The sequence below is a fragment of the Talpa occidentalis genome, unplaced genomic scaffold, assembly GCF_014898055.3.
Source record: "Talpa occidentalis isolate TD23 unplaced genomic scaffold, MPIMG_talOcc4v2.1 talOcc4.3, whole genome shotgun sequence".
Lineage (NCBI taxonomy): Eukaryota > Metazoa > Chordata > Mammalia > Eulipotyphla > Talpidae > Talpa > Talpa occidentalis.
Window position 1 is genome coordinate 92,102,586 of NW_023603184.1, and position 24,568 is coordinate 92,127,153.

Here is a 24,568-nt window from a genome sequence, read left to right on the forward strand (position 1 = left end):
GCATGAGTGCCTTCTCTGGAACCCTCTTCTTGCTGGGCTGAGGGAGATAAAGCAGCCACTCCAGGGAAGCTTTAGTTTGCTCCCCGTGTGGTGTGTTACTTTCTGGGTGGGGTGGAGGGAGAAGCACAGTTTGGAATTTCTGTCCAGAGGTTTCATGCAGGCTTGGTTTCATCCATGCTGTCTTTCTCCCCCTTTGTCCCTTGAGAAAACCCAAAAGACACGACGGCAGCCTGAACCAGGTGGATGTCAGTGCTAAGGAGAGGGGCAAAACCTTCTGTCAGGTCCAGGTAGCAGGAATCTTTAGCATGGGTTTCCTTGACTGGCTCTTGGATATCTCTAATCTCATTTAGACTTTTTGCGTCCTCTTTTCAAAGTTGTTAGTGATGTTTATTCATCCAGTTAAAGGAGGAGGCATCTGTACTAGCTGAATGATGCTTTTTTTATTTATTTCTTCCCATCTCCCACTTTTATAAGCAGCCATTATGTTTGATCTTTAACCCATTGGTCCAGTGTCTTAACTTTTAAACTTTTCCTGTCACCATTAAATTGAATATAGAAGTTAAGAGGGGTTTGCTTTTCTAGTACTATTTTACTTTTCTTCAGCTATATGGGGAGGAAAACATTGAGTACTCATGATCTGTGAGGCACTTTGCATATGCTCTTGTATCTAATTTTACCCGCTACCCCAAGAAGGATAAAGGACTCTCTTCATGGAGCCCTGGCTTTGGAAATCAAGACTGCAGTCAATCTATGAAGTACTTGAAGAAAATCCCATTTCTGGGTTGTTGTTTTTTTAATCCTTTAAAAATATGTATTTTGTGTGTATGGTTTATATTATAATAATTAGAGTGCTGCATGTTATTTATAAATACATGTATCTGGGATACATGCTCAAAATTTGCTGCTAATAGTGCAGCATAATCAGAACAGTGTGGCGCCCCGTGGAGGAGCACAGCAAGACATTCCTGCCCACAGGGATGTTAGCAGTGTTTAGTGAGTTGATAGGAAAAAGACTTAGAACCCAGTCCCTGCTAGGTAAGCCCTGTTACATTATTTATGTTGATTGTCACTGTGACTTCCTAAGAGTAGTTACTTATTTAAACTTATTCCCTTCCCAATGAATTTGAATGTTCACAAATAGACACTTGGTAGAACAAAATTTTTCTTTTTCAGTGAAGGTGCTATGTGTTAGGGAAAGGAAATAAAGATAAGAGAAAAACCGAAGTCAGGAGTTAGGTTCTTACAACATTTTTGGCTTTTGCTTATAAGTTGGCAGAAAATTTTACTCTTTAAGTTTCCAGGTGGTCAGTATAAAGAAACAATCAAATATAGGAGATGGTGGTTGTGAAGGGAAGACCAAAATGGTACCATTCCTAGTATTAGACACATTCCATGTGTCCAAGAGACACATCCCCTTGTGGACCCTCAAAAGGGAAGAAGCCAAGCTTCGACCTAAGACAAGTATATGTCTTTCTATACTTCAAAAGGAGCACTCTGCCCTCTGCACATGGTATATATTTGAGGACAAATATATGGCCCTTACTTCCTAAATATTTCTGCACTAATGCTTACTCAGTTTAATTTTCTGCTTAATGTTCTTTTAAACCTGTAATCTGACATAGGTATCATCAAGCTATGTATTGAGTCCTGGATTTACACTGATAATATTTTTTTTTCCAATCCTATTTTAAATATGCATTTAAAAGAGGGAATAAAGAAAACTTGGTAAGGGAAAATAACTAAATTTTATTGTAGAAACTTACAGAGCAAAACAATTTGACTGAGTGGGTGGCCATTTTTAACAAAGCTGACTTCATGCACAGCAAAATATATTCTACTCACAGATACTTAGTGGATTCTTCTGTGTTGGCACTGTGTGTTTAGGCAAAGGGAATTTTTTAAACCACTGCATGTGCAATCAAAAAGCCTCATATTAGACATACTACTAATCGTGTGTGTGTGGGGGGGGTTGGGGGGAGAGCGAGAGACTGGCAGAGCATTCTGTTTCTCCTAAGTCTGTTTCCGTATCTATAAAGCAGGGTTGATGGTTCTCAACCAATCTACCTCTTCTCGCAAACAGTATGATTATGTAAGTGTTTGGATAGTGCTGAATATGTTTGGATAGTTCAGAGGAAGTAGCACTACTAGTTCTGGTTAAAGGTGCTGTTTCTACAGAGGAAGATAAGTTAATCTTCAGCTAAAAGATATTTTCAAACTACAGACTCAGAAGTAGCATACGAGTGTCCGTAGTGGTACCAAACTTAGCCTGATACTAAATTATGAGGCATGATCTATCACATAGCCTGATAAAACTTCAGGCCTGATAAATTGTACCTTTTACAGAAGCTTGCATGTCAAAGGAGTGGTTGAAACCCATTCTGAGTGACCACAGCAAGATTTCATTTACAGAATGAAAACAGTTGGCATCTGTTCTGGCTGAAGGAATACAATGTTAGGATTTTTGAGTTACTGGGAAATTTAGCTATAATCCAGTCTATGCAAAGTGTCAAATGTCACTTATTTTTCAGAACTTCAAAAAAATCATAATGTTGCTCTAACTTAAAGGTGACTGGGTTAACTTAATGAGGAGTTTAAATTTCTGTTAGTCTAGAAGAAAAATGGGTGTGTTTGAGGAGCCTGGCATTTGTTGTAAGAACCAGTATTCACTTAAAGTAACAGACTGTGAAGCTGCCGGGTTTGGAGCGCTTATTGGGTCATGTAGGGAAACTGAACAGGTTGGGCTTTTTATATGGCCCCCTGGGTACTTCAGAACTTAATCATGCCTGAGCCAAGGTGAAATTTTCCTGCCTAGGCTTTCGACCATATAGGTCATATCTACTGTTTGCTCCCCAGAGAGGGATTTTGTGAAGAGGGGCATTGTTGGGGGAGCATCTTTAGAGGAGAACTGACTCCAGAGCTTCTCCCAGACCTGTGTCTTAGGACCCTGGTGATTGTGGTCAGTGGAATGTTTCTTAGCTGAACTTCATGAAAATAGTGGGGAGTCTCCTACTTACAGACATGTTATCAAGTTACATATGCTCCTTTTGGAATGGTGACCCCATTTGGGACTTCTCTTCCCACCTGCTGTTTCTGCAGCTGCTGATCCTGGCCCCCCACCCACTCTTCTTCCTCTGCCAGGACCTGAAAGTTGTCACTCATCAGGGAGGGCCTGGGCACTTGTCACTGTTTGGTAAGGATGGACCTATAGCAATCCATGCCGGCCTCAGCTGCTTCCTGGGACCCTGAAGTCTTGCTTCTGCTGCTTTTACTTGTATTAGGAAGCAGAGAAGTACAGTCCTTGTACCCACTGCTTGAGGTCTCAGTTAGGATTCAGATCTGTCGGCATTTGATTCTGAAGTGCAGGACACTTACAACAAATTAGGAAAATCATTTATTTTCCACCCCCAAGTAAAACAGCAATAGCAGTAAAACCAAACAAAAATCACCCTCACCCTTGGAACTTTTCCTGTAACTCGCCTGCTGTGATGCTTTTATGTTTTTTTTTTCCCTAATTTCAACCTGTCTCCAGGAAAACCATTCTGAGCCCCAAAGACTGGACTTGTAAACTAGGGTTTATCACACAATGACAACTTACTGACCGAGTTGCCATAAATGATTAATTTCCAAAATAATAATAGAAATGGCATGAATGCAGTTCTTAGTACAGTCCCTGACATCTGTAACCTTCAGTAAATGCTAGCGACTCCTAGGACCACCACCACCACTGGTGTTTTTAGGATAGATGCTGTCATACTTATATTATGCTCACAAGTGGGCCATTTTTTTAAAGTACAGTGAAGACCGTAATTGATTTCAGATAGATGGAGCGGTGGCTTCATGTTGCTGAGAGAATGCCTGGAAATACTGGAAGTAAATGACAGACACCCAAAAGGTGTGATAGGTCCATCCCAGATCAACTTACACTTTGGCTAGAGACATAATACCAGCCAATCTGAACCAGTAACGGACTTAATGTAGTGACTGAATAGATGCAGTATCTCAGGAGCAGAAGTTTGCTCATTTGTTCATTAATTCAATACGCAAACATTGTTTGAGTACTTAGTACAGACAAACTGTGCTGTTCAGAAAAGGAGACCTGATGGTCCTTGTTGGAGCACTTTGTAAGTAGAAAGTGAGCAGAGGACCGTAGTCCAGACTGGTGCAGCAAGAGAAAGCCAGCCTTCGAATTGTGGCACAGTGCTCTGTGGTCACAGCAAGGAAATTATTTTGTCTTTAGAGCATTGTAAAATAAACAAGACAATCTCTCTTTAGACCCTTTGATCTTCGATAACAGAAAAGACTATTGGATCTAATTCACCAGTCTCTGCTTATCCGTGTGTATCATCATGGTGTGTTCCAAGCTGCTTAATCCAGCCAGCTGGGTTCTGAATACACTCTGACCCCTGGTGCTACTCTGACCCTTGCTGCTCCCATTTAATCCTCAGTTAAGGGCTTGAGCTGCTGGAGCCCAAACAGGGAACACAAAGGGATCAGAGGACATGGCCCCTGCTCTCAAGGACACAAGCCAATGTTAGGTCCACGTGACTGGTGGTTGTGAGGAGGACACAGAAGTCTTACTGTCTTTAAATTGGAAGTGACTGCGTAGATAAACTATGTAGGATGAATATTGCTTCTTTCCTTTGTCATGTGCCTCCTATTTTGCTAGGATGTTTCTCCATGCTGGCTAAATGTTAATCAAGCATCCCTTTCCATGCTTGCATTTTCCCTGTGCTGTTTACATAGAGGTTTTCCATTCTATGCTGCTAAGGGAATAAGTCAATCTGGGTTGTTTTGAACAGATGTTACAAAGTTTAATTCTAAGGATCAAATTCTCTGCTTGACTTTATAATTGTTTTTATGGATTTCTCTCCTGCATCTTTTCTGCATTAACCATTGTGTTCCCCCTGCCCCTCACCCCCATACACAAATGTTGTTAATTTGGAAAAACTTTGTAAATGTTCGAATGAATTTAATGAGATAAGAATTCCCTCCCACCAATACACAAATGTTGTTAATTTGGAAAAAATATTTAAAGCTTTAAAGGAATTTTAATGAGATATGAATTCTTCTGTGAGCAGTTCATCCTTGTTAAAAAGCGAGGATACATTATCTCCAAATTACATAGACTTACATTAACTCTCAGATAGTTTCAGACAGTGTTTTCATTATCTTCCTATCATTTTTTTTTCCTTCCCTATAGAATGATTTAGCAGTTTATTTCCCTTGATAAGCAACATTCTTCTAATTTACCAAAGTACATTGTATGAAACATACTTTGATAAAAATCTTTGTGGACCGGAAAACTTTCCATTGATTGTGGGGAGAGCAGTGTGTGTGTTAACTCTCTGCAGCCCCAGCATGGTCTGGCCTCTTTCAAAGTATTTTGGTCTCTCATTTCAGCCACAATTACAAGTTCATCCGAAAACGATGACCGGAGTGGCTCCAGCTTGGAATGGAATAAAGACGGAAGCCTAAGGTTAGGGGTACAGAAGGGTGTGCTTCATGATCGCAGGGCAGATAATTGCTCCCCAGTGGCAGAAGAAGAGCCCACGGGGCCAGCGGAGAGTGTGCTGCCCAAGGCTGAAGCCTCAGTTGGAGATGGTCCAGTCCCTTATTCTCAGAGCTCCAGCTCGCTAATAATGCCAAGGCCCAACTCTGTTGCAGGTAAGGCCATGCCTCTCCCCTTTGAAGAGTTACCTTGCTGGGTGTGAAGTGTAGCCTGTTTATTTGGGATTCTAATTCAGATACAAGCCAGCTTTGTGATCTTGGATCAGGCACTTAGCTTTACTAGGACTTAGTTTACCCATTTGTAAATATGATAAGGCTGCACTTAGTGGTCTTTCAGTGATCCTTCTACTCTGGGATACTTTAAATCTAAGATTTACACAATGTGACTCTGTATGAGGGAACAAAGTATAAAAAAGCTCTTCCCTTGGTTTTGTTACTGTAAGCCTGAATAAATTCATGACCTTTTATTACACCTTGGTAAAAAGGAATGATTGTTGTGAGTTTGTTATATATATCTGCTCAAAGAATTTCTAATCCAACTTTCAGACTTATTATTTCATACAGATGGGAGGTTCAATTTCTGCATAATTCAGTAATAAAGGAACTTAAAGCTTACAACAGGCAGCAGAAGTAAGAGCCCTTGGTTGAGGAAATGAAAATTGGCAAGAGAGACAGGCCATAGCAAGATGTGGCAGCTGGAGCAAAGAGAACTAATGAGCCCGTGACCATTGTTAGTGGCCCCACCGACCCATAGGTGGGTGGTCATCCAGCAAGGAGAGTGGCATCAGGAGGGCCAGGAAGGAACTCTGCATCTGAGTTGTTCTGCCTGCTTTAAGGCCCTGAATTTCTAAACTCCAGTGTTCTTTGGTTGAATTTAGAAGAGGAACTTATTATGTTCATTTGCTATAAATGTAGCACTTAGAACTTCTCTTCCACTAACGCATGGAGCCAGAGTCCCTCTTTCTACATCAAAGGATTTTTCTGTAATTTATGCTGCTGCTTCAGGATGTGGTCTGCCACTCTGGTTGTTGGTGATGTTTTTCCACAATGAAACTCTGAAGCAGCTGATAAATAAGCAGCCCTAATGGAAAAGTTCTGAGGCACAACTCTAATTCACTTTCAAAGGCCGTAAAATGGCCTTGTTCCAGAAGAGAGATTTGGCATGTCTGCAAGAGAGAAGTATGGGGAGCTCTGTTACACACTGAGTGATGGTTTTCCCAAAGGCTTTCGTGCCCTTCCACTACCTGCCACATAATAAGTTGCACCCAAGGCATTTTACCATATTTCCCTAGTTAGGGTGAATGGTTCGTTTGTATTATCCCAGAACATGATAGCTTTATTGACTTCAACAAAACAGCAAATGTGTATTCAATTTAATGAAGTGATTTTAAAATTAGGAAACACATTAATACGTTAATTTACCAGTGTTAAAAGCACCCCATTTGGGGTTATGTTTTCTGCCCGAAGTTCTTTTATGTGGTCTCCTGCCATGTAAAGTGACAGTGGGTGTGAGCTGAGCTTTTCCAGGAGACTGCAGTGATTATAGAGCAGGGCTTTCTGATTTCTGCTGTGCTCATTCATTAGCTTCTACGTATGCATTTGAGCTAGACCTCCTGTGGAATGGGAGGGCTTTACCTCTGGGTTTGAGCACTGACTGACTGGCCTAATGGGTTTGCTTATTTCTTCACATATTTTATAAACTAAAAGCATAATTTGGAAGGAAACAGGTAAGTGCTCCACTTAGGGTATCTTTTATCAAGCTAGAAGTTGGGTCGATTCTTTGCTCACTTTTCTACCCCTAAAGCTGAGCCTCGGTTAGAGGGAATGGTAAGATATTTCAGTATTATTGAAAAGCATACAATTTAGATTGTATCAACTGTCAGAAGCACTGTTTGTCCAAAAGCACTGTTTGTCCAGGGTTACACAGGACAGGAGGCGGCATTTGATATTAAAAAGATTGAAATAATATGCAAAGGACTGAAAACTCTTGGAAAAATGTAGATGTGACAATCTCTTCAAACACACATCACCATCTGATGGCAAGGTGTTTTGGTACACAAGAGCAGAGCTGGCAGGTGAGGGGATGGTGACGCCAGGCTCCTGCTCCCCAGGGACCTGGGCCCTAGAGGGTGAGGAGATGGAAACACGTTCCTAAGCTTGCCAGCCTTTACTGTCATGGAACTATAGTTGTTTGTTCATTGTCCAGCGAAATTTTTTTTTTTTTCTGAGATGATTATAAGTTGGGTAGGTTTGGAAATTGTCTTACTACGCAGAGATTTCTTAGTAAAAATACTTGTTAGAATGAAATTGCTTTAGAATGATGCAGCCAGGTTATTACTGTTTACAATGTCAAAATGTGTGACACGGACACCTTTTTTTCTTTATTAAACTTTAGAATGAGAGGACTTTAAAGTGATATCTTAGATAATGTGTAAGTTGAATAACTGGGTTCTGGTATTTTTGGCTACATTTTTTCCCCTTTCAGACACTTTCTCAGTGGATCACTATGTTTAGTTTTCCAGGAAACCAACAAACATAATTACCATCCAATTTTCTTATAACTCTGGTAATTGCTCTGGATCTAATGGCGTTTACCTTGGATCTGCCAGTGCATGGTATTTCAACAGACCTTTTTCTTTGCTCAGTTAGAGATGTCTACTTCTGCTCTCCCTCCACCCATCCCACCTCCCAAAAGTGCACAAACTTTTCCTGCAGCATCTTTAACAAGGCTTCTCTCCCAGGTGTGAGATGTGTGTGCCAATAAGTGTATAGTTAAATTGTGGCAGTGTTAGCATTGGGTTTACTGCAGCATGAAATAATTGCTTTATCTTCGCTTTTCCTCAGCCCTAAATAATGTTAGGGATTTTGAAAGAACTTACTGTTAAATACTGGAAGTGAGTATGATTCTGGTCTTTGTGATGTCCAAGAATCTGCATAGGTGTGTGTGAGAAGTAGTATGTGGTCCAAGTTACCTACTCTGTGACGTGGGGAACACTAGGGTGGAGCTTAGCACCGAGACTGTTGCTCCTCCTTGCCATCTCTCTCTCTCACACTGACTTTGACAACACCTTAGGAAGCAGAGGTGGCCGGCAGCTGGTGGCTTACTGTCCTGCCAAGAAATGTCCATTTCAATGCAGCTTAAGTGTATTATTAGAAATAGAGACACAGAACTGTGGATTCCTGAAGTCACTTTGTTGCATCCCTTAGCTGAAGCTGGGGGTCGGAGATTTGAAACCTTACCATCTCCTACTTGTGCATTATACTAAGGCTTTTCTGCAACCTATTCTTTTGGAATACCCTTTACAGTTTCCTATAAAAAAGAAAGAAGGGGAATAGGAAACCCCTCGGAGGCACCAAGGGGTTTTCGTGTTCTCCAGAGCTGAAGCAGCAGGTCCGACACCTGTGACTGGTCAAGTTCTAAGAGGAACTGGCTTAAGGGATATGCCTGTGGTTTCTCCTACTATGGCCTCCAGTATATTGGCGAGGAGGCGTGCCAAGGAAAGGGGCCCAGGTCTGAGTCCCAGCTCCCAGGTAGGAGCCTAGAAATGTGTTCCAGGTTGTGCTATTATAGGTAGAGAGGGTGACAGGTATGGTCCTGGTGGCTTTCCAGGAAGTTTCCTACAACTTGGTGATGAAAGAGCTGGACAGAACTAGAGGCTGTCATTGGTTTCCTATAAGCAAGACCTGTTTGGATATCTAGCATAAGGAATTAGCTGAGTCTTTCTAACAAAAAAGATGTACATGGAGTATTGATATAAACATGTATGTGTAAGTAACGTGTGTGTAAACATCATGTGTGAGTAAGCTCTGGATTTGCACCCAAAGGGATCTAGAAACCCACATGTGTACAGTTTTAAAGTCTAGATTTTAGGTGTGTCTACATTGGCTGGGAAGGTGAGCAGGACACACGATTGACTGCCCTTTGGCAGTACAGCCAAAGGGGTCACACCATTAGCCCCAGACCATGGAGCCAGCTTGTTGAATGAAGAATAAGAGGGTTGGTGCTAGTAGGAGGAAGAACAGGACTGCGGTCTTAGGAAGGTATGAAGGAAAGACCAAGATCAGGCAGCTGGTGTAGTCAGCAGCTGGATGCTGTGTCAGGCCATGGGACAGCCAGAGAGTTTTCAGCAGAGAGCTGGCACAACCTGAAACTTGGACCCACTGTCTTCATTAGTACATAAGAGCCTTAACCCTTGGAATTCAAGTCATTCTCCCTCATTTGCCCTCAAATGACATCTGTATTATCCTGGAAGATAATGTTATGTTTAAAATTGACAGATCTTTATGTTGGGCCATTTCACCCGCAGATCAAATTAGGTTTATTTATATTTCTCTCATTGTGACCTATGCTGTATATGTAAGTAAGAGGAGTTTTGTTATAGTTCCTTTTTTTTTTTTTTTCAAGTAAAGAACATGTACTGTAATATGTTCTTAAGGTTTGCTAAGAATTAGCAAAAATTTTTTACCCTGGTAATTTTTATAATCCAACCTGTGTGTATGTTTGTACAAACCTTTAATGCTTTGAGTCTTAGTAATTCATTTGATCAAAGGTAAATGTGCTTATTTTTAGGATTTTAAAAAATATACCATACATATATAACAATGTCATATATACTATATTGTATTGTATATGTAGATGTGTATGTATAGTGTTTCTTTATGGTGAAGTCCACATGGCTATTTATTTATTAAAGATTTATTTATTTATACAAGCACTGAGTACAGTCAGAAGCGAGGGGGGGTGAGAGAATTCACCAGAGCCAGAGTGGGGAGCAGAACAGGCAGATCTACTGAAATACACTGCTGAGGGGAGCAGCGGGTGGCAGGAAAGGTCTGCGCACCATGTGGGACCCTCCTCCAGTGGCTGGGGAGCAGCCGGGTATCAAACCGGCACTGCAGAGGCTGCGGGCAGCTTCACAACCCAGTGCTCAACCGCTGCGCCACCGGAGAGGCCCCACATGGCTATTTAGCTGATAGAGCGGACTTGTGGCATTCTGTGCGCTGGGAAATTGTACATGCAGTAGCTGCTCAGTTAACAAGGAGAAATTCCAGCAGCTGTGGAGCTTTAGGGAAGACAGTTTGAAGTAAGCACTGAATATTTAATGAGTGACCTGGATTGTCAGGTTTTGTTATAAAAATTTATGGTGAAGTCTATCTCTTCCAGGAATAATGGAGGATTCTGCAACCATATCAATGACTTCAGCTTAGGAATAAGGGACACTTGGTTTTCACCACTTTTTGATGAACTGGGAGGGGGGAACAAGCAAAACCAAAATCCCCTTGAAGTAAATTTTGTTAAAAGCCTGAACAAACTTGCTTAGTCATTGATAATTTAGAATGGTTTGGGTAGGGTGTTTAATTCAACTTTGAAAATACTGAACTTTGGTTTAATATTGCAGCAACAAGCTCAACCAAATTGGAAGATCTGAGCTACTTAGATGGACAGAGAAATGCTCCTCTTCGAACATCCATTAGGTTACCTTGGCACAACACAGCTGGAGGTAGGGCACAGGAAGTCAAAGGTACTTATCCTTCTGTCATAGTGGACAGGATGGGCTCATTCCCTTAGCACAGAAGTCTGCCATCACCAACATGTAAACCCACTGTATTGAAACAGGATGTTAAGTATGTGCACCAAATGTTTATCTATAAGGTACACTAGGCTATCCTTTTAAAAGTTTGGGGCTTCAAAAAAAAAAACAAAACGGTTTGGGGCTTCATTCTTAACCTATGTGGTTAACTTGCTTCTAGAGTTGAAACTTAAGCTTGCAATATGTTATTTGGAAGTAAGGGGGTCATTTAATGTTCACTAGGGTTTTTTGTATATAAACAAACAAAAGGCAGTTTTGTTGCAGTTCCTTGGACAGAACTGGCTCCCTCCCAGGTCTGCCTGGCTGCACACTTGTGTGGTCAGCAGACACGCCATATATGTAAAACATCATCACACCCAGATGAGAGCTGGGTCCCTGACTCCAGGGAACACATTTCCATTTTGCCTACATGGTAGTGGAAGAAACTCGTCCTAAGTACTGTTTCCAGGAAGCTGATGAGACATGATTTGGTCCTTGCATCACTTTATCTGCTGTGTGTCTGCCGTGGGTCACAGGAATAGCTTAGGAGCATGAGAGTACTGCAGAAGTCATTTTAACAGGACACTTTGTAAGACAAAGGGTATGATAAATGAGGTAGTACAGAAGTATTAATAGAAGCAGATTGGAAATACAGTTCCCTTGTGGGGACACTCACTGCTATACCAAGTGTAGCACAGAACATACAATGATTGAGTTTTTTAACTATTAATATGAAGACATTCTTTTAAAATAATGGTCCTTTTTTTCCCCCAAAGCGCGATTTGCTCCCTACAAGCCACAAGACATTTTGTTGAAACCCCTGTTGTTTGAAGTACCAAGCATAACAACAGACTCTGTGTTCGTGGGAAGGGATTGGCTCTTTCACCAGATAGAAGAAAACCTGAAGAACACAGAGCTGACAGAAAACAAAGGCGCGGTGGTTGTTGGAAACGTGGGCTTCGGGAAGACGGCCATCATTTCCAAGTTGGTGGCGCTCAGCTGCCACGGAAGCCGCATGAGACAGATTGCTTCCAACAGCCCCGGCTCATCACCTAAAAGTATGTCTATGTTTAATTACTTGTCTCGTTTATTATATTAATATAAGATAGTGGGAGGAAATTGCTGTTTGGAGAGACATAAATTCCCCATTTTCCTCAACTTGTTCCAGCTGCTGCATCAAGTTTGTTAGAGAACTATGTGAAAGTGTCCATCTATCATAGAGCCTTCCCCGCTGCCCCCGAGGCCAGCCTTCCCTGGCGTCCCCGCTGGACGGCCTGTCTCCCTTTATCTGGGCAGAGGTGGGGCGGTGAGGCCTGCTCAACTGCCCTGGGGAATTTTTGGTGCTGAAACCCCAAGGGGGTTAGGCTCCTGACAGAACAAACCAATAGGAGTCTGGTGCAGAATTCTTTGCTCCCTTTTCCCACAGCCTTTGTCTTGTAAACTGGATTACCCAAAGTATAAAAACTACCTTAGAAATGGGATGGAATAGCCAAGGACTTGACTCTTCATGGCTTATGTTATGCACCAAAAAACCCATTAAAAGAAAATGTCTAACAGTGTGAACAGGAGCCAAGGAGCCATACAAGATTTAAAGAAAAATAATTTAATAAAGAAAGCCAGAAACAGCATTTCTCCAGGGAGGGCGATTGGGTGGGTGATGGAAGGAGGGGAATAGGGCTGAGAAAGAAAACTTTATTCTCATTTGTAAATTTGCATTTGCTACAAATTCACTCTTTACATATTAAAATACTCTGGGTCTAATAAAGAAATAGATTCAATGCCACAGTCCCCATTTCTGATGTTGTAAATAATGAAACTGGTCTCTTTTCCCTGCAGCTTCAGATTCTTCCCAAGATCTTCCTTTCACCCCATTGCTTTCACCGACTTCTGGAAGTGGCACCAACACAGCTAAGACACCCCTTGGGGTAGGGGCTGACACCCAGGAAAGCCAGAGACCAAGAGAAGATGCAGCAAAACAGCTTGCTTCTAAGGTTCTCTCTGCTTCTGGGGGGGGTCTTAGAGCAACAGTGAGAGACGGAGACTGGATTGTCTTTGGACAGAAGAATTATAAAGTACAGACAATGAACTACTTAATGCAAAAGGATAACTTTTGATGACATTATGATAGAGTACTCCAAATAAAAAGTATTGATGAACAGAAATCTTTTTTAGAGCCATGACAAGAGACTTTTATTCCTATTAAACAGTGAATTAAAAGATCCTCAGAGCAGCAGAAAACATTGCACTTGCCACAAATCCACCCTGACCAGCATGTGCTCTCCTCCATTGGGTATAAAAATAGGGAGCTTTCATGGACTTGGGCCTCTTCTGCCTGCACCCCATTGCCAGGTCCCCTTGCTTCCTGCAGCTTTCTGTCAAAGCTTTGTGATGGTGTGAGAGAGACATGGCTGGAGTTCTTTTCTTGTATTTGTTGTTATCAAGGTCCTTCTGAAAATTTCCATCTGCTCAACATCTATCACAGGTTCATAAGCTGAGCTCCTGCATTAAAGCAGGTAATTCTCACGTGTGCTGCCTGGGCTCCCTGTTGTTGTAAATCAACATCAGTATTCACCACTAGAAGTCCAGCTCTGTCCTTCACCATACACTTGACCCCTGTTCCCTGTTCTACCCAACCCCTCTTCCTTTCCAGTCTAGTAACCATAATGGGTCTTATTAGAATCTGAAAATTTTTTGTTTCATTCATTTGTTTGGTTTCTCTATATAGCACATATAAGTGAAATCAGATAGTGTTTGTCTTATAATACCCTCTGTCATGGCTTCAAATTGACTTCACAAAGGCTGGGTTGTCAGCTTCTTGTCAAACCCCGTGCTGGTGGACTGTGGTACTGCTGTGTCGCTGATGGTTTGTCCAGGCAGCTCATGTATGTTCTTGCTAATCTCTGTTTCCTAGGGTATTAATGATTTATTTAATCTAAAATAGGAGTCACATGGCAGTTCCAAACTGGCCACACCTACTCTTGCTTCTTGCTTTTTAAGAATCTGCAGACTTGGAATCTCATCCCAGTTCTTGCACTGACTATCTGTGTCACCTGGAAGGACATTTAACCTGTGTGTGTGATGGCCTCAGCCATGGCCAGAGCCAGTAGTTCTTATCTTACTCAAGCAGGGGTCATCAGGCCATGTGGGATGGCAGGGACCCAGACTCTTCAGAAAAACACTTCATAGAAGTGTGCTTTGATCTTTTTTAGCTTCCTTACTTCATGCTTATATTCCTCCTTACATGCTTATATTCCTCCTTTCTTGCTCATTTGAAAAGTGTTCGGTTTCTCATTTATCTGATGGTACCTCTCACTCCCAAGAGAATTTGCACCTGCCACTTCCCTTAGGGTCTCTCTGACAGATAACCTGCTGCCACTTCCAGTCTCTCTCAACAAAGAAAGGTCTTCCTCCTCACAGCGGCTGAGCAGGAACTGCTGTCCCCCTACATGTCTCTACACAGTAGGCAGAAATTTGGTGATTCCTGATTTTGACCCTTCACGAAATGTTCACCTTGGAAATTTTCAACTGTCACTTGGAATGTTTGTGTGGGAGCTGAGGGCTTGACCCAGGCTGCCTGGAGGAAGGCACATCTGTTTTTTCACTGCCCAGCCACTACTTTTACTATCTGCTTTTGGGGAAGCATCAAATGACTTTCCCAGGGAGATTTTTGACAACAAATATAGTGAAGATGACATGTGTGGATGTCAAGAATGTTGGATTGCTTGGAATTGCTTTAAGACAGGGTAGGCTTTAGGCTTTACAAAATGACTTTTATTAATTTATATTCAATACACAGTACTATGTGCTCATCTTAGTGCTAATCAAGATGGGTTTGTGGCTGCAATTAAAAGTCTGCCTGGAACTTGGCAAACTACATGAACAAATGAAGGAATAAATGAACCAATTAATCTACTTAATGACTCACTGTTGGGGATTAGAAGCAAGGTGTCTTATCTCTGTCCCTGTTTGAGAGCGTGGAGGGGGGGGGGCGGCTGTGAAGAGGGTGAGGATGCTAACAGTTCTGCTTCCCGTAGGTCGTGGCCTACCACTACTGCCAGGCCGATAACACCTACACGTGTCTGGTGCCTGAGTTCGTGCACAGCATCGCGGCTCTGCTCTGCCGGTCCCATCAATTGGCTGCCTACAGAGACCTGCTGATAAAGGAGCCCCAGCTACAGAGCATGCTGAGCCTGAGATCCTGCGTGCAGGACCCAGTAGCCGCCTTCAAGAGGGGCGTGCTGGAACCGCTTGCGAGTCTGAGAAATGGTACCTCAGAGCAGCCACCCTAACCCTCTCAGTACTACCAGAGCCTAGGGCTGTTCTCTGTAGGAGGGGTCTCAGCTTGGTCCTGGGTGGGAGTGGGGTGGAGGGCAAGGAGAGGATGTGGTACATCAGTGCCCCTCGAGTCTCCTTCCTCAGGCCTTTCTCCCCAAGCTCCCTGCGTGCCCCCTGAATGGTGTAGTTTTAAATCACACATCTCTAATAAGAATTAACTCCACAGTTGAACATTTCCAAGGTAGCTAATTTGTAACAATGGGTTATCTAGGTGGCTTGTGCTCTATAAAGCATTGCCTGCATATTTTGTATTCTTACACTGCAGAGGAAAAATTTCATTGGGGAATTTGCCAGCAAGTTTTTTAGAGCCTCTGCTCAGTGAGTTGAACCTAATGCCATTTCTAGAAGTATCCCTTGCATTTTTTTTTTTTCTTTTTGCCCTGGAATGTTATGCAAGGGGACATTAGTGCTAGTCTGTGCCTTTTGGTTTCTCAGCTTCTTCCTATTTACTCTTCACCTTTTGGGCTAATTGACCAGCCTATATGGCACTTCTGCCAGAGGCGCTGAGAGACGGAATTGAAGCAGATTGGTCATTCCTCCTTGGTTTCCTGGGCAGAAAGTTGACTCAAATAAATAACTTGATTCAGACTTGTGGAAAGAGTTTGTACCCAGAATCTGTAAAGCAGGCTTGCTGTGTCGGCTGACTATACCGTCGGCCAGACGGTTCAGGGGCAGATTGGGGGAATTCTACAGGGGAACCTGGAGTCTTCCAGATTTCATCTCTGTGTGTTATCTTTGCTGTACTATCCCCAGTGCCAGGAGTTTAACTCTATCATATACATGGATGAGATTCTGCTAATGTGTAGAATGCAATATGTTCCTGAAACTGTTCTGTGAGAATTGGTTTACTTTTGGCTCTGTGTTCTGGTTTTCATTATAAGTTTAATAGAAAATATGCTTCTGTGAAAACCATCTCTTCTGCCATATGTAAACCTTTTTTAGTTTCTCCTAACACTTTTTGCTGTGCATTAAAATACCCTGGGTGGTACCATCTTACAGAAATGTAATTTATTAATTTAAAACAATTATTTTATCCTTTAGAGCAGAAAATTCCTGAAGAAGAATACATTATTTTGATAGATGGCTTAAATGAAGCTGAGTTCCATAAACCTGATTATGGAGATACGCTTTCTTCATTTATTACCAAAATTATCTCTAAATTTCCTGCCTGGTTGAAATTGATTGTGACTGTACGAGCAAATTTTCAGGTAAAAAAGGAGTCTCACATCTTCTTTTTAAGTATAATTTCTGTTGTATTTTTTCCCCCAGGAGATAGTGTTTCTTTAGCCTTTAAGTCTTTAGCTCCTTTACCTAGGCTTTGGTGGAGGCCACGGGGCAGGCAGCACCTGAAGGTCTGATTTTGTGGGGTCGGGGTGGGGGGGTTGTTTGGTCCCTCACAGTTCCCGACTACCTTGCTGTGAAGGGCACAACTGATGCCATCATGGAATTTCACATACAGCTTAGAAGCATGTGGCGGCAGAGACACTCACTGTGGATATGTCCCTGAAGGCTGCGGCCTCCACTGCGCCTAAGGCTTAGTAGCCTTGTCCTTGGACAGGCATCCGGTGCTCTTGCTTCAGTGAAATGGCTGCTACATGTGCCCCTACCCTTTCTTGCACGACTCTGGTTCCTTCCTTTCTTGGTCATCTCAGAAGCAAGGGCCCAAAAGAGGGAGAATTCTCAAATCTTTTTTCCAAGTTCCCCATCCCAGAATTTTACAGTGCTGAATACTAACATCTTACACTGTTATGAGCCACTTAGCTGCTGAATTGAAAACTATATTACAGCTTTGAAATATTAGTCCATAGCGCTCTCAAACAGGCAAGAGACTGATCTTTTTATCCTCATTCCCACTTCCCAGGGCACATATATCAAGCCCTCAGGTAAGTTTGCTCTTAAGGCTCAACTGTCTTGCCAGATTTACTGTAATTCCATTTGGGAAAGTTGTTTGAGGTGTCTGACTAATAGGTCTGTGGAGTGTAAAGTTATTCCTGCTGGAGTTATTTGCATAGGCTTGCAGTGGAACTTTTTTTTTTTTTTTTGATGAAGGGGAGAGGGAGGGATAAATGAGAGATTTTTAAGGTCTGTTCTGAAACAAGGTCTCTTTCATGAAACTCGAACTTAAGGTAATAACACTTGCAGCAAGATGAAGAGGGTGGTTTTTTTTCTTTCATTTGAACCCTCAAATTATATCTTAACTGTTGATCTTTTCCCTCTATTCTTACCCTTTTTGGTAAAGACATTTTATTTTGCTTTTTGCCCTTTTATGAGGAATTTATTTTTAAGTAGCCTTCAGGTTCTTTGTTTCTCATCAAAAGTGGAGTTACCTCAGTTGAACTTGGTGTTTGTTTTTACAAACATTTGCTTTCCATGCTTTTCAGTCATGTATCACTCCACGGCAGGGGTCCTGTGAAAGTTTTCAGAGGTTCAGTTAGTGTTCATGTAAAGTGGGGTACTTACACTCAGCCTGCATCCTCCAGTTATTACATCAAATGATGACATGGTCTGAAATACTTAGAAACTATAGTGGGAAGCTTTAAAAAAGGGGGGTGGGCAAACTCCACTGGTGGGTATTAGGAAAGTGCTCCTCTTTGGATGGAGGACAGGACAGGGCAGGGCTTCTGGGAATGGTGATGTTCTCGGGGCCAGTTACACAGGTGCATTTGACATTATAAAAAGTGATTTGTTATAATTTGTGCACCTCTGTATAAAATACTTCAATTCAAAAGTTTACTTAACCCCCTCCCCACCAGCAACTTTAAACATTGATAGTGGGCAATATTGAAGTAGGGCAGCTTTGCTAATAAGCAGGCTCACTGGAGCAGCCGTGGGCAGTTTCAGATTTCCTGGGTGGGTTATGCAGCTCATAACTGATGTACAACAGGCAGGACTCTTATCTCGGCGACTGACTATTCTGAGATGTGCAGAGTAGCTTGTGTTTGTCCTTGCTCTATAACCAGCTGTGCAATGTTTGGATCCCCCACAGGGTCCCTGCCCCTTTGCCCACATGGCCAGGTCCCTGTCATCTACTCGGGGCACAAACGTCAGGTTGGCCTCGGGAAACGTCAGATGGGGGCCTCGGGAAAGCCTTCCCTGATTTGATCTTGCATCAGGATTTCTTTCACATAAGCTTTTTATCTTCAACTTATCCTATTACATGTTTTAATACTAAACAATGAGTCCCTGAAATCCACCAAAATCCTCCTTGAAAGAAAACTAGTGGGTCTGGTTTGAAATGCTCCTGAACTTTTTGGAAAAAAAATCTCCATGGATTGACACTGTGGGCCTTTGGTTTTTTCCCGCAGGAAATTGTAAGTGCGCTGCCATTTGTCAAGCTTTCCTTAGATGACTTTCCTGACAACAAGGACATTCACAGCGACTTACACGCCTATGTCCAGCACCGGGTGCGCAGCAGCCAAGACATCCTCAGCAACATCTCCCTCAACGGCAAGGCGGACACGGCTCTCATCTCAAAAGTGAGCAGCCACCTGGTGCTGCGCAGCCTGGGCTCCTACCTGTACCTCAAGCTCACCTTGGATCTCTTCCAGAGGGGACACTTGGTCATCAAAAGTGCCAGCTACAAGGTGGTACCCGTGTCTCTGTCTGAGCTGTACCTGCTGCAGTGCAACATGAAGTTCATGACCCAGTCCGCCTTTGAGAGAGCACTTCCGATTTTAAATGTGACCCTGGCGTCCCTCCACCCCATGACGGACGAGCAGATTTTCCAGGCTATTAATGCAGGCCACATACAAGGGGAGCAGGGATGGGAAGACTTTCAGCAGAGGATGGAGGCCCTCTCCTGCTTCCTCATTAAGCGGCGAGACAAAACCCGCATGTTCTGCCACCCGTCCTTCCGGGAGTGGCTTGTGTGGAGAGCAGATGGTGAAAACACGGCCTTCCTGTGTGAGCCCAGGTACACCAGGCTGCTTTCTGTCAGCTCCTTGCAGGGAGTCTAATGTGCAATCGGGGAAGGGCTTTCAAACACGATTCACTTTAATGGAAGGGTAACACAGAATGAATAATTCAGGAGGGACCATAGAAAATGTTCTTTGCTGCTGAACAAAAGCTTTCCTCCTTTAATTAATGGAATTTTAAGCCTTCTCAGAAAATTTAGATGAAAGGGAAGCCAGGCAATGCCTAGATGATACTTGTTTGCTGTACGTTCTCATCTAGACCCTGTCCCCCTACTCGGGGTTATACATGGGAAAGTGTGATGTTAGCTCAAGGGAACAGCAGGCTTCTTTAGGTGCTATTCATAACTAGGTTTCTTTACCTGGCGGTCTGTAGGTGTCTTGAGTGCTCAGCACCATTACTGCACCACTGCTGCTGGAGCGGTAGCATCTTGTCCCAGAGAGAGGATGAACCTGCTGGCCCAAAGGGGAGCACGCAGTCACACCAGCCACCTTGTTTTGGTTTTTCGATTTAGCTTTGGGTAACAAATGGGAATGCATTGTCAGCAGGATTGCGGTTCAGATCTCAGATGCCCCATTTACAAAGATGGTGGTAGGCACATGCATCCAGGGATTGGAAGTTTCCCCTGAGGATTTGCAGCAGGCCATGGTGTGCTTCTCCTCACTGACCCGGGAACACAGGGCAGTAGTAAGCCTATCTGCCTGTGGCCTGGTGCCAAACTGTGTGAGAGGTTGAGGAATTGGAGGGTGTGGGTGCCTTCAGATTAGGGTATGCTCATGCCTACCGCTTCTGCCTGATCCTGATTTGGCCTGCATCTTTGCTGTTTTAGCAGCCTCTGCTTTCTGTGAGACAGAATTGCTCATGACTCTTGTAACAGGTCTGGCAACCTGCAAACTGTCTCCTTTGTGCCAGACTAGGCATTTGACCAGATGCCGGGGTGCAAAAATGAAGAAGAGAATTAACACTTGTGAGCCACAGACCAACTTCCTCCCCACAAATAGTGACTTAACATTGGCCTAACTAGCCTGGCTGCCATTTCATGCTGTGATAGTGTTGTTTTGTTAGGTGACACTGGACCAGAAACTTTCCTTTTAAAACTGGTTTGGGGTAATAAACAGTAACTTCAGGTAGCCAGACCATAATAACTAGGCAAGAATTGTGCTGTGGTATTTAAGTCATGTCTCTAGAGAAAATCAGATCACTTTTTAGGAAGGTCGGCTACAGTTGAGTTCGTAGAAACATAAAAATAAGTTGAGAGACTTGGGCGTGGGGTGTAGCTTTTTAACTGGGGTTTGAGGCAAAGTTTCAGATTATAGTTGCAGTTAAGCTGCTCTCTGGTATGGGTAGAAGGTGGCATTGATGTTATGCAGCCTTGGGCAGAACTGAGAATGGGGTGACTGATGGGTCATTCGATTTATAACCTGCAATCACAGACGCCTGAGTGCTGATGTGTCCCTGTAAGCTGGTGTGGGGACTGAGTAGGGACTAGGACCAGGAGTAGGCTGAGGCCCTCGGGGTGCAGAGTGTAAGGAGGCACTCCTTGAAATTGTGCAAGTCAGCATTTGCCCAGGACTGCGATAGTCCTTGGACTTCTTGGAGCAAACAGTGTATGGAATGATGTTGAAAGGAAGCTGCTGGATTCAGTTCATCAGTTTTTGTGGACCTATATACAGGGTACTGTGACTGATGCAGAGATTTCTGGGACAAGCACTGGCTCTGCAGGGCTTCCCTCACAGGAGGTCTGCTGAGACAGGCTGGGAGGACACTGGGAGGGAGCCACACTGCTTGTGGGGCTTTTGGTGAGAGAAGCTTCCAGTTGAGGGAGACAATTTCTGGGAAATGATTCAATACATGGTGACTTTTGGGTTGGGCCTTGAAAGATGGGGTAGCATTTCTCCTCTCACCCCAATAAGTTGTGAATTTGCCCCAGTTACAGAGAAGAAAAAAAATCCAAGTGCTAGAAGATAACATCCAGAGACAGTGATACTTCACTTTTAATTTCTGCCTGTTTCATGCATTTCAAACATAGTCCATTTCATCTTTTCCGTGTTGAAATTACCATCCTGATGTTTTTGCTTGACACATCATGGATACCTCATGTCTGTGTAAACCTCCAGGAGAAGGAGGTGCTATAGTCAGGGTGTTCAGCTTCAGAAACTGGGATTGATGTTGCTCTTAGAAAGTGTGAGAAGGGCAGTAGGCCTGGGGCTGGTTTTGCAGAGACGAAACTGGGCTTTGGTTTTCAGTCGTTTGAGCTCATGGTGTTGGCACAACTCCCAGCAAAGGTACTTAGCTGAGTGTGGCTTTGCGGTGGACACAGTGTGGCCACAGCCTGAGAGTGAGGATGGCTTAGGCCCAGGTTGGAAGTGGCCTGACTGGAGTGATTCGGGCCAGGTTTAACCGTGGGACCCCAACAATAAGGTTGTCAAAGATGTGGGTACTGGAAGGGGGCAGAGAACAGTTTCCATAGAGTGAGGGAGCCCCAGAGGTGGGGATGTGGGAGGCTCTCATCTGAGGGAAAAGCCAGCTTGAGTTCTAGGGGGTAGACAATGCTCACGGAGCGCTCCAGACTCTAACAAGACATTGCATGGGACACTGAATTGCAGTGTGGCCTTAAAAGTCCTGCCTTTCCCAGCATATAAAAAGCAGTCTTTTGGTCTCTACCTATCTTGATTTCCTCATCTCTAACATGGTTTATAACTTTGAAAAACAGGCATGCCTCTGCACAGGTAAATACAATTTAAATGATTCATGCTTTTGATCGCCCAGATTAGGAACTGCCTGCTTTTCCTCAACAAATCACTACCTCAGTGTTGCCAGGTTCATAGAAATCAAAATAATTCACATCGGCTTGAAGTCTCTGCTGTTGGGTTAAGCAACCCTTAGCATCCTTTTCAGATTGTCTCAGGCAAAGGCCTGCGTGGAGTCCCCAAAGAGAAAGAATGAGTCCTGTATATGTGGAGGTGAAAGTTCGTAGATGGGCCCCTTCATGAAAGGATTAGCCTGGATTAATTGCTGGTGTCAGTAGAATGTGCGTAGAAACAGCAGACACACTCATACATATTAGCTTTCTCCCCCACTCAAGTATCTATGTCCCATCAAGCCCGGACTTCTTTGTGCTCCTGATCATGTACTGTTGCAATGCATGGCCTGGTTTTGCTTTCCTTCCCTTTGTAACGCCTTGTCCTTTGGCTCAGGTCTGCCACCACTGGTGCTCATGCTGAGGGGAGGCCTGAGCACCCAGCTCAGTGGTAGTTCTGTTCCATCTGTCCATTTGTACCTCCATCCATGCAAGAATTACATATGTTAAGTGTTGGGCATTTGTTCCCTATTGTGACTGTAGCTATGATTTAGACAAGGCTTCAAATCTCATGGAGTTTACATTTTTTTTTTGTGTAGTAGACATAAATCAACAAATAAGGCAAAGAGGGAGTGACGGATGATGAATAGGAGTGGGTGGCTCCAAAGATACAGACCTGCTTTGTCCTGGGGCTTCTCTCTGGGTCTCTCCACAGACTTGGGGGGATCCAGACAAAGCTCTTAAAATGACTTGAGTAAGCAGCATTCACCACATTTTGTAAAAGGCAGCTTTTCACCCATTTTGTAGGTGGTGCTGCTGGGGGACAGTTCAGGGGGCCAGCCATGTGGTGACCTCCACACCCCAGGGCCTACGGGGCAGTTGTGATGGAGTGGAGTCTCTGTCACGGGCTTTGTGTTTCTCATCCTAGGAACGGACATGCTCTCCTGGCGTTCATGTTCTCTCGGCAGGAGGGCAAGTTGAACCGGCAGCAGACCATGGAGCTCGGCCATCACATCCTGAAGGCACACATTTTCAAGGTGAGACACAGCACTGTGATGCGGGATTTGTTGATTCCCTGTTGTCATTTTGAGTGTCCAGTTTTGGACACTTTCCACAATTTTAATCAGCCCTCCACAAGGCCCGTGAGAATCACCACCCCCTCTACCTCCCTGAAAGTAGCCACTTCCCTGCCTTGTAATAATTTCCTTGCATTTCTTTATAATTTATCACTCCAGTGTGTGTCTGAATACTATGGGTTTCAGTTTTCCCCTTTAAATCTTTTAGTTTTTTGCCTGAAGATTCCCTGTGTTCCCTTATTTATTTGTCAAAGGCCCTGAATTACTTAACCTCCATATTTTTGTACTGCCTGGATTTTCTGATGGTGTCCTTTCTTCTCATGGCCTAGTTTAATATGTATCTCTTTCCCGTGGATTTCCTATCCTTTGGTAGTTTTATCTAGAGGCTTAATCAGGTTCAGGGTTTTTTTTTTTTGTTTGTTTGTTTGTTTGTTTGTTTTTTTGAGGGGCAGAATGGCACCATTCCTTTTAAACTTAATTTAAAGAAGATATTGCTGAGTTACTTGCATCAGAATGCATAGCACTTGTGCTTGCTTCTCTTGGTGCTGTCAGCTGCCACCCGCTCTGCCTGAACACATGCACTCCATAGGGGGTTACTGACTAGTGACACTGTACCATGTAGCCTTCTTTTAATTTACTGCAGAACTTCTATAAGGAAAAACTTCATCTCTTGCCATCTCTTTCCCCAGCTATACAGTTCACATAACTAAAGCACACTGACTCCTTGACCATTGATTTTTTGGGCAGGAAGGCTCATAGGTACAGGCATTCTTGTGCACTTAACAGAATTTGCCACCTGCTAGCACTTATCTGCATCCTCTGGGACATACCTCTTTCAGACCACTGCAGATGGGAAAGGATGCAGAGGTTGATTTCTCTCTGATTGCTTCCAGGGGCTCAGTAAGAAGACGGGAATCTCATCAAGCCATCTCCAAGCCTTGTGGATTGGGTACAGCACTGAGGGGCTATCTGCTGCCCTCGCCTCTCTCAGGAATCTCTACACTCCCAATGTGAAGGTGAGCGCCAACTCTGCAACAAAGCCAGAACCCCTGGCCATTCTTCCCACAGACTCCTGCACTGGCTGGTGGCCAGAGGTGGAGAAACTTCTAGTGATGCTTTTTCCCTGATGTGTATCACACAGAACTAAATGCTCTATTAGGGGCTCTCTGCTGGGAGCTTAGCTTTTGCTCAGGCAGGAAGTTGTGGGTGGTCAGGGATGCTATGTGAGCATTTGGTGACTGTTTCAGAGCAGATGTGATAAGGAAGCAATTCACAAAGGAAACCAAAGGTCCGAAGGAGCTTTTCAGGAAAATTGATTTTTCAAAAGTATGTCCCAGGTTTCTAATCCAGGCTATCTTATGGTTCAT

General features: G+C 43.5%; 1 protein-coding gene across 12 annotated transcripts in view; it reads left to right on the top strand.

The window, feature by feature from the left end:
• The window catches only part of TANC1 (tetratricopeptide repeat, ankyrin repeat and coiled-coil containing 1), a 235,872-nt gene that overhangs the window by 162,441 nt on the left and 48,863 nt on the right, over positions 1-24,568 (top strand). For 10 of the 12 annotated variants that reach the window (XM_037523385.2, XM_054699751.1, XM_054699750.1 and 7 more), the window contains 9 exons: positions 5,401-5,664; positions 10,908-11,030; positions 11,855-12,136; positions 12,915-13,069; positions 15,113-15,344; positions 16,455-16,621; positions 18,719-19,326; positions 23,054-23,162; positions 24,095-24,217. In XM_037523385.2, the coding sequence (XP_037379282.1) occupies positions 5,401-5,664; positions 10,908-11,030; positions 11,855-12,136; positions 12,915-13,069; positions 15,113-15,344; positions 16,455-16,621; positions 18,719-19,326; positions 23,054-23,162; positions 24,095-24,217 (2,063 nt within the window). The remainder of the gene's footprint in view (positions 1-5,400; positions 5,665-10,907; positions 11,031-11,854; positions 12,137-12,914; positions 13,070-15,112; positions 15,345-16,454; positions 16,622-18,718; positions 19,327-23,053; positions 23,163-24,094; positions 24,218-24,568) is intronic. The other 2 variants (XM_037523386.2, XM_037523387.2) reach the window with 1 other exon arrangement.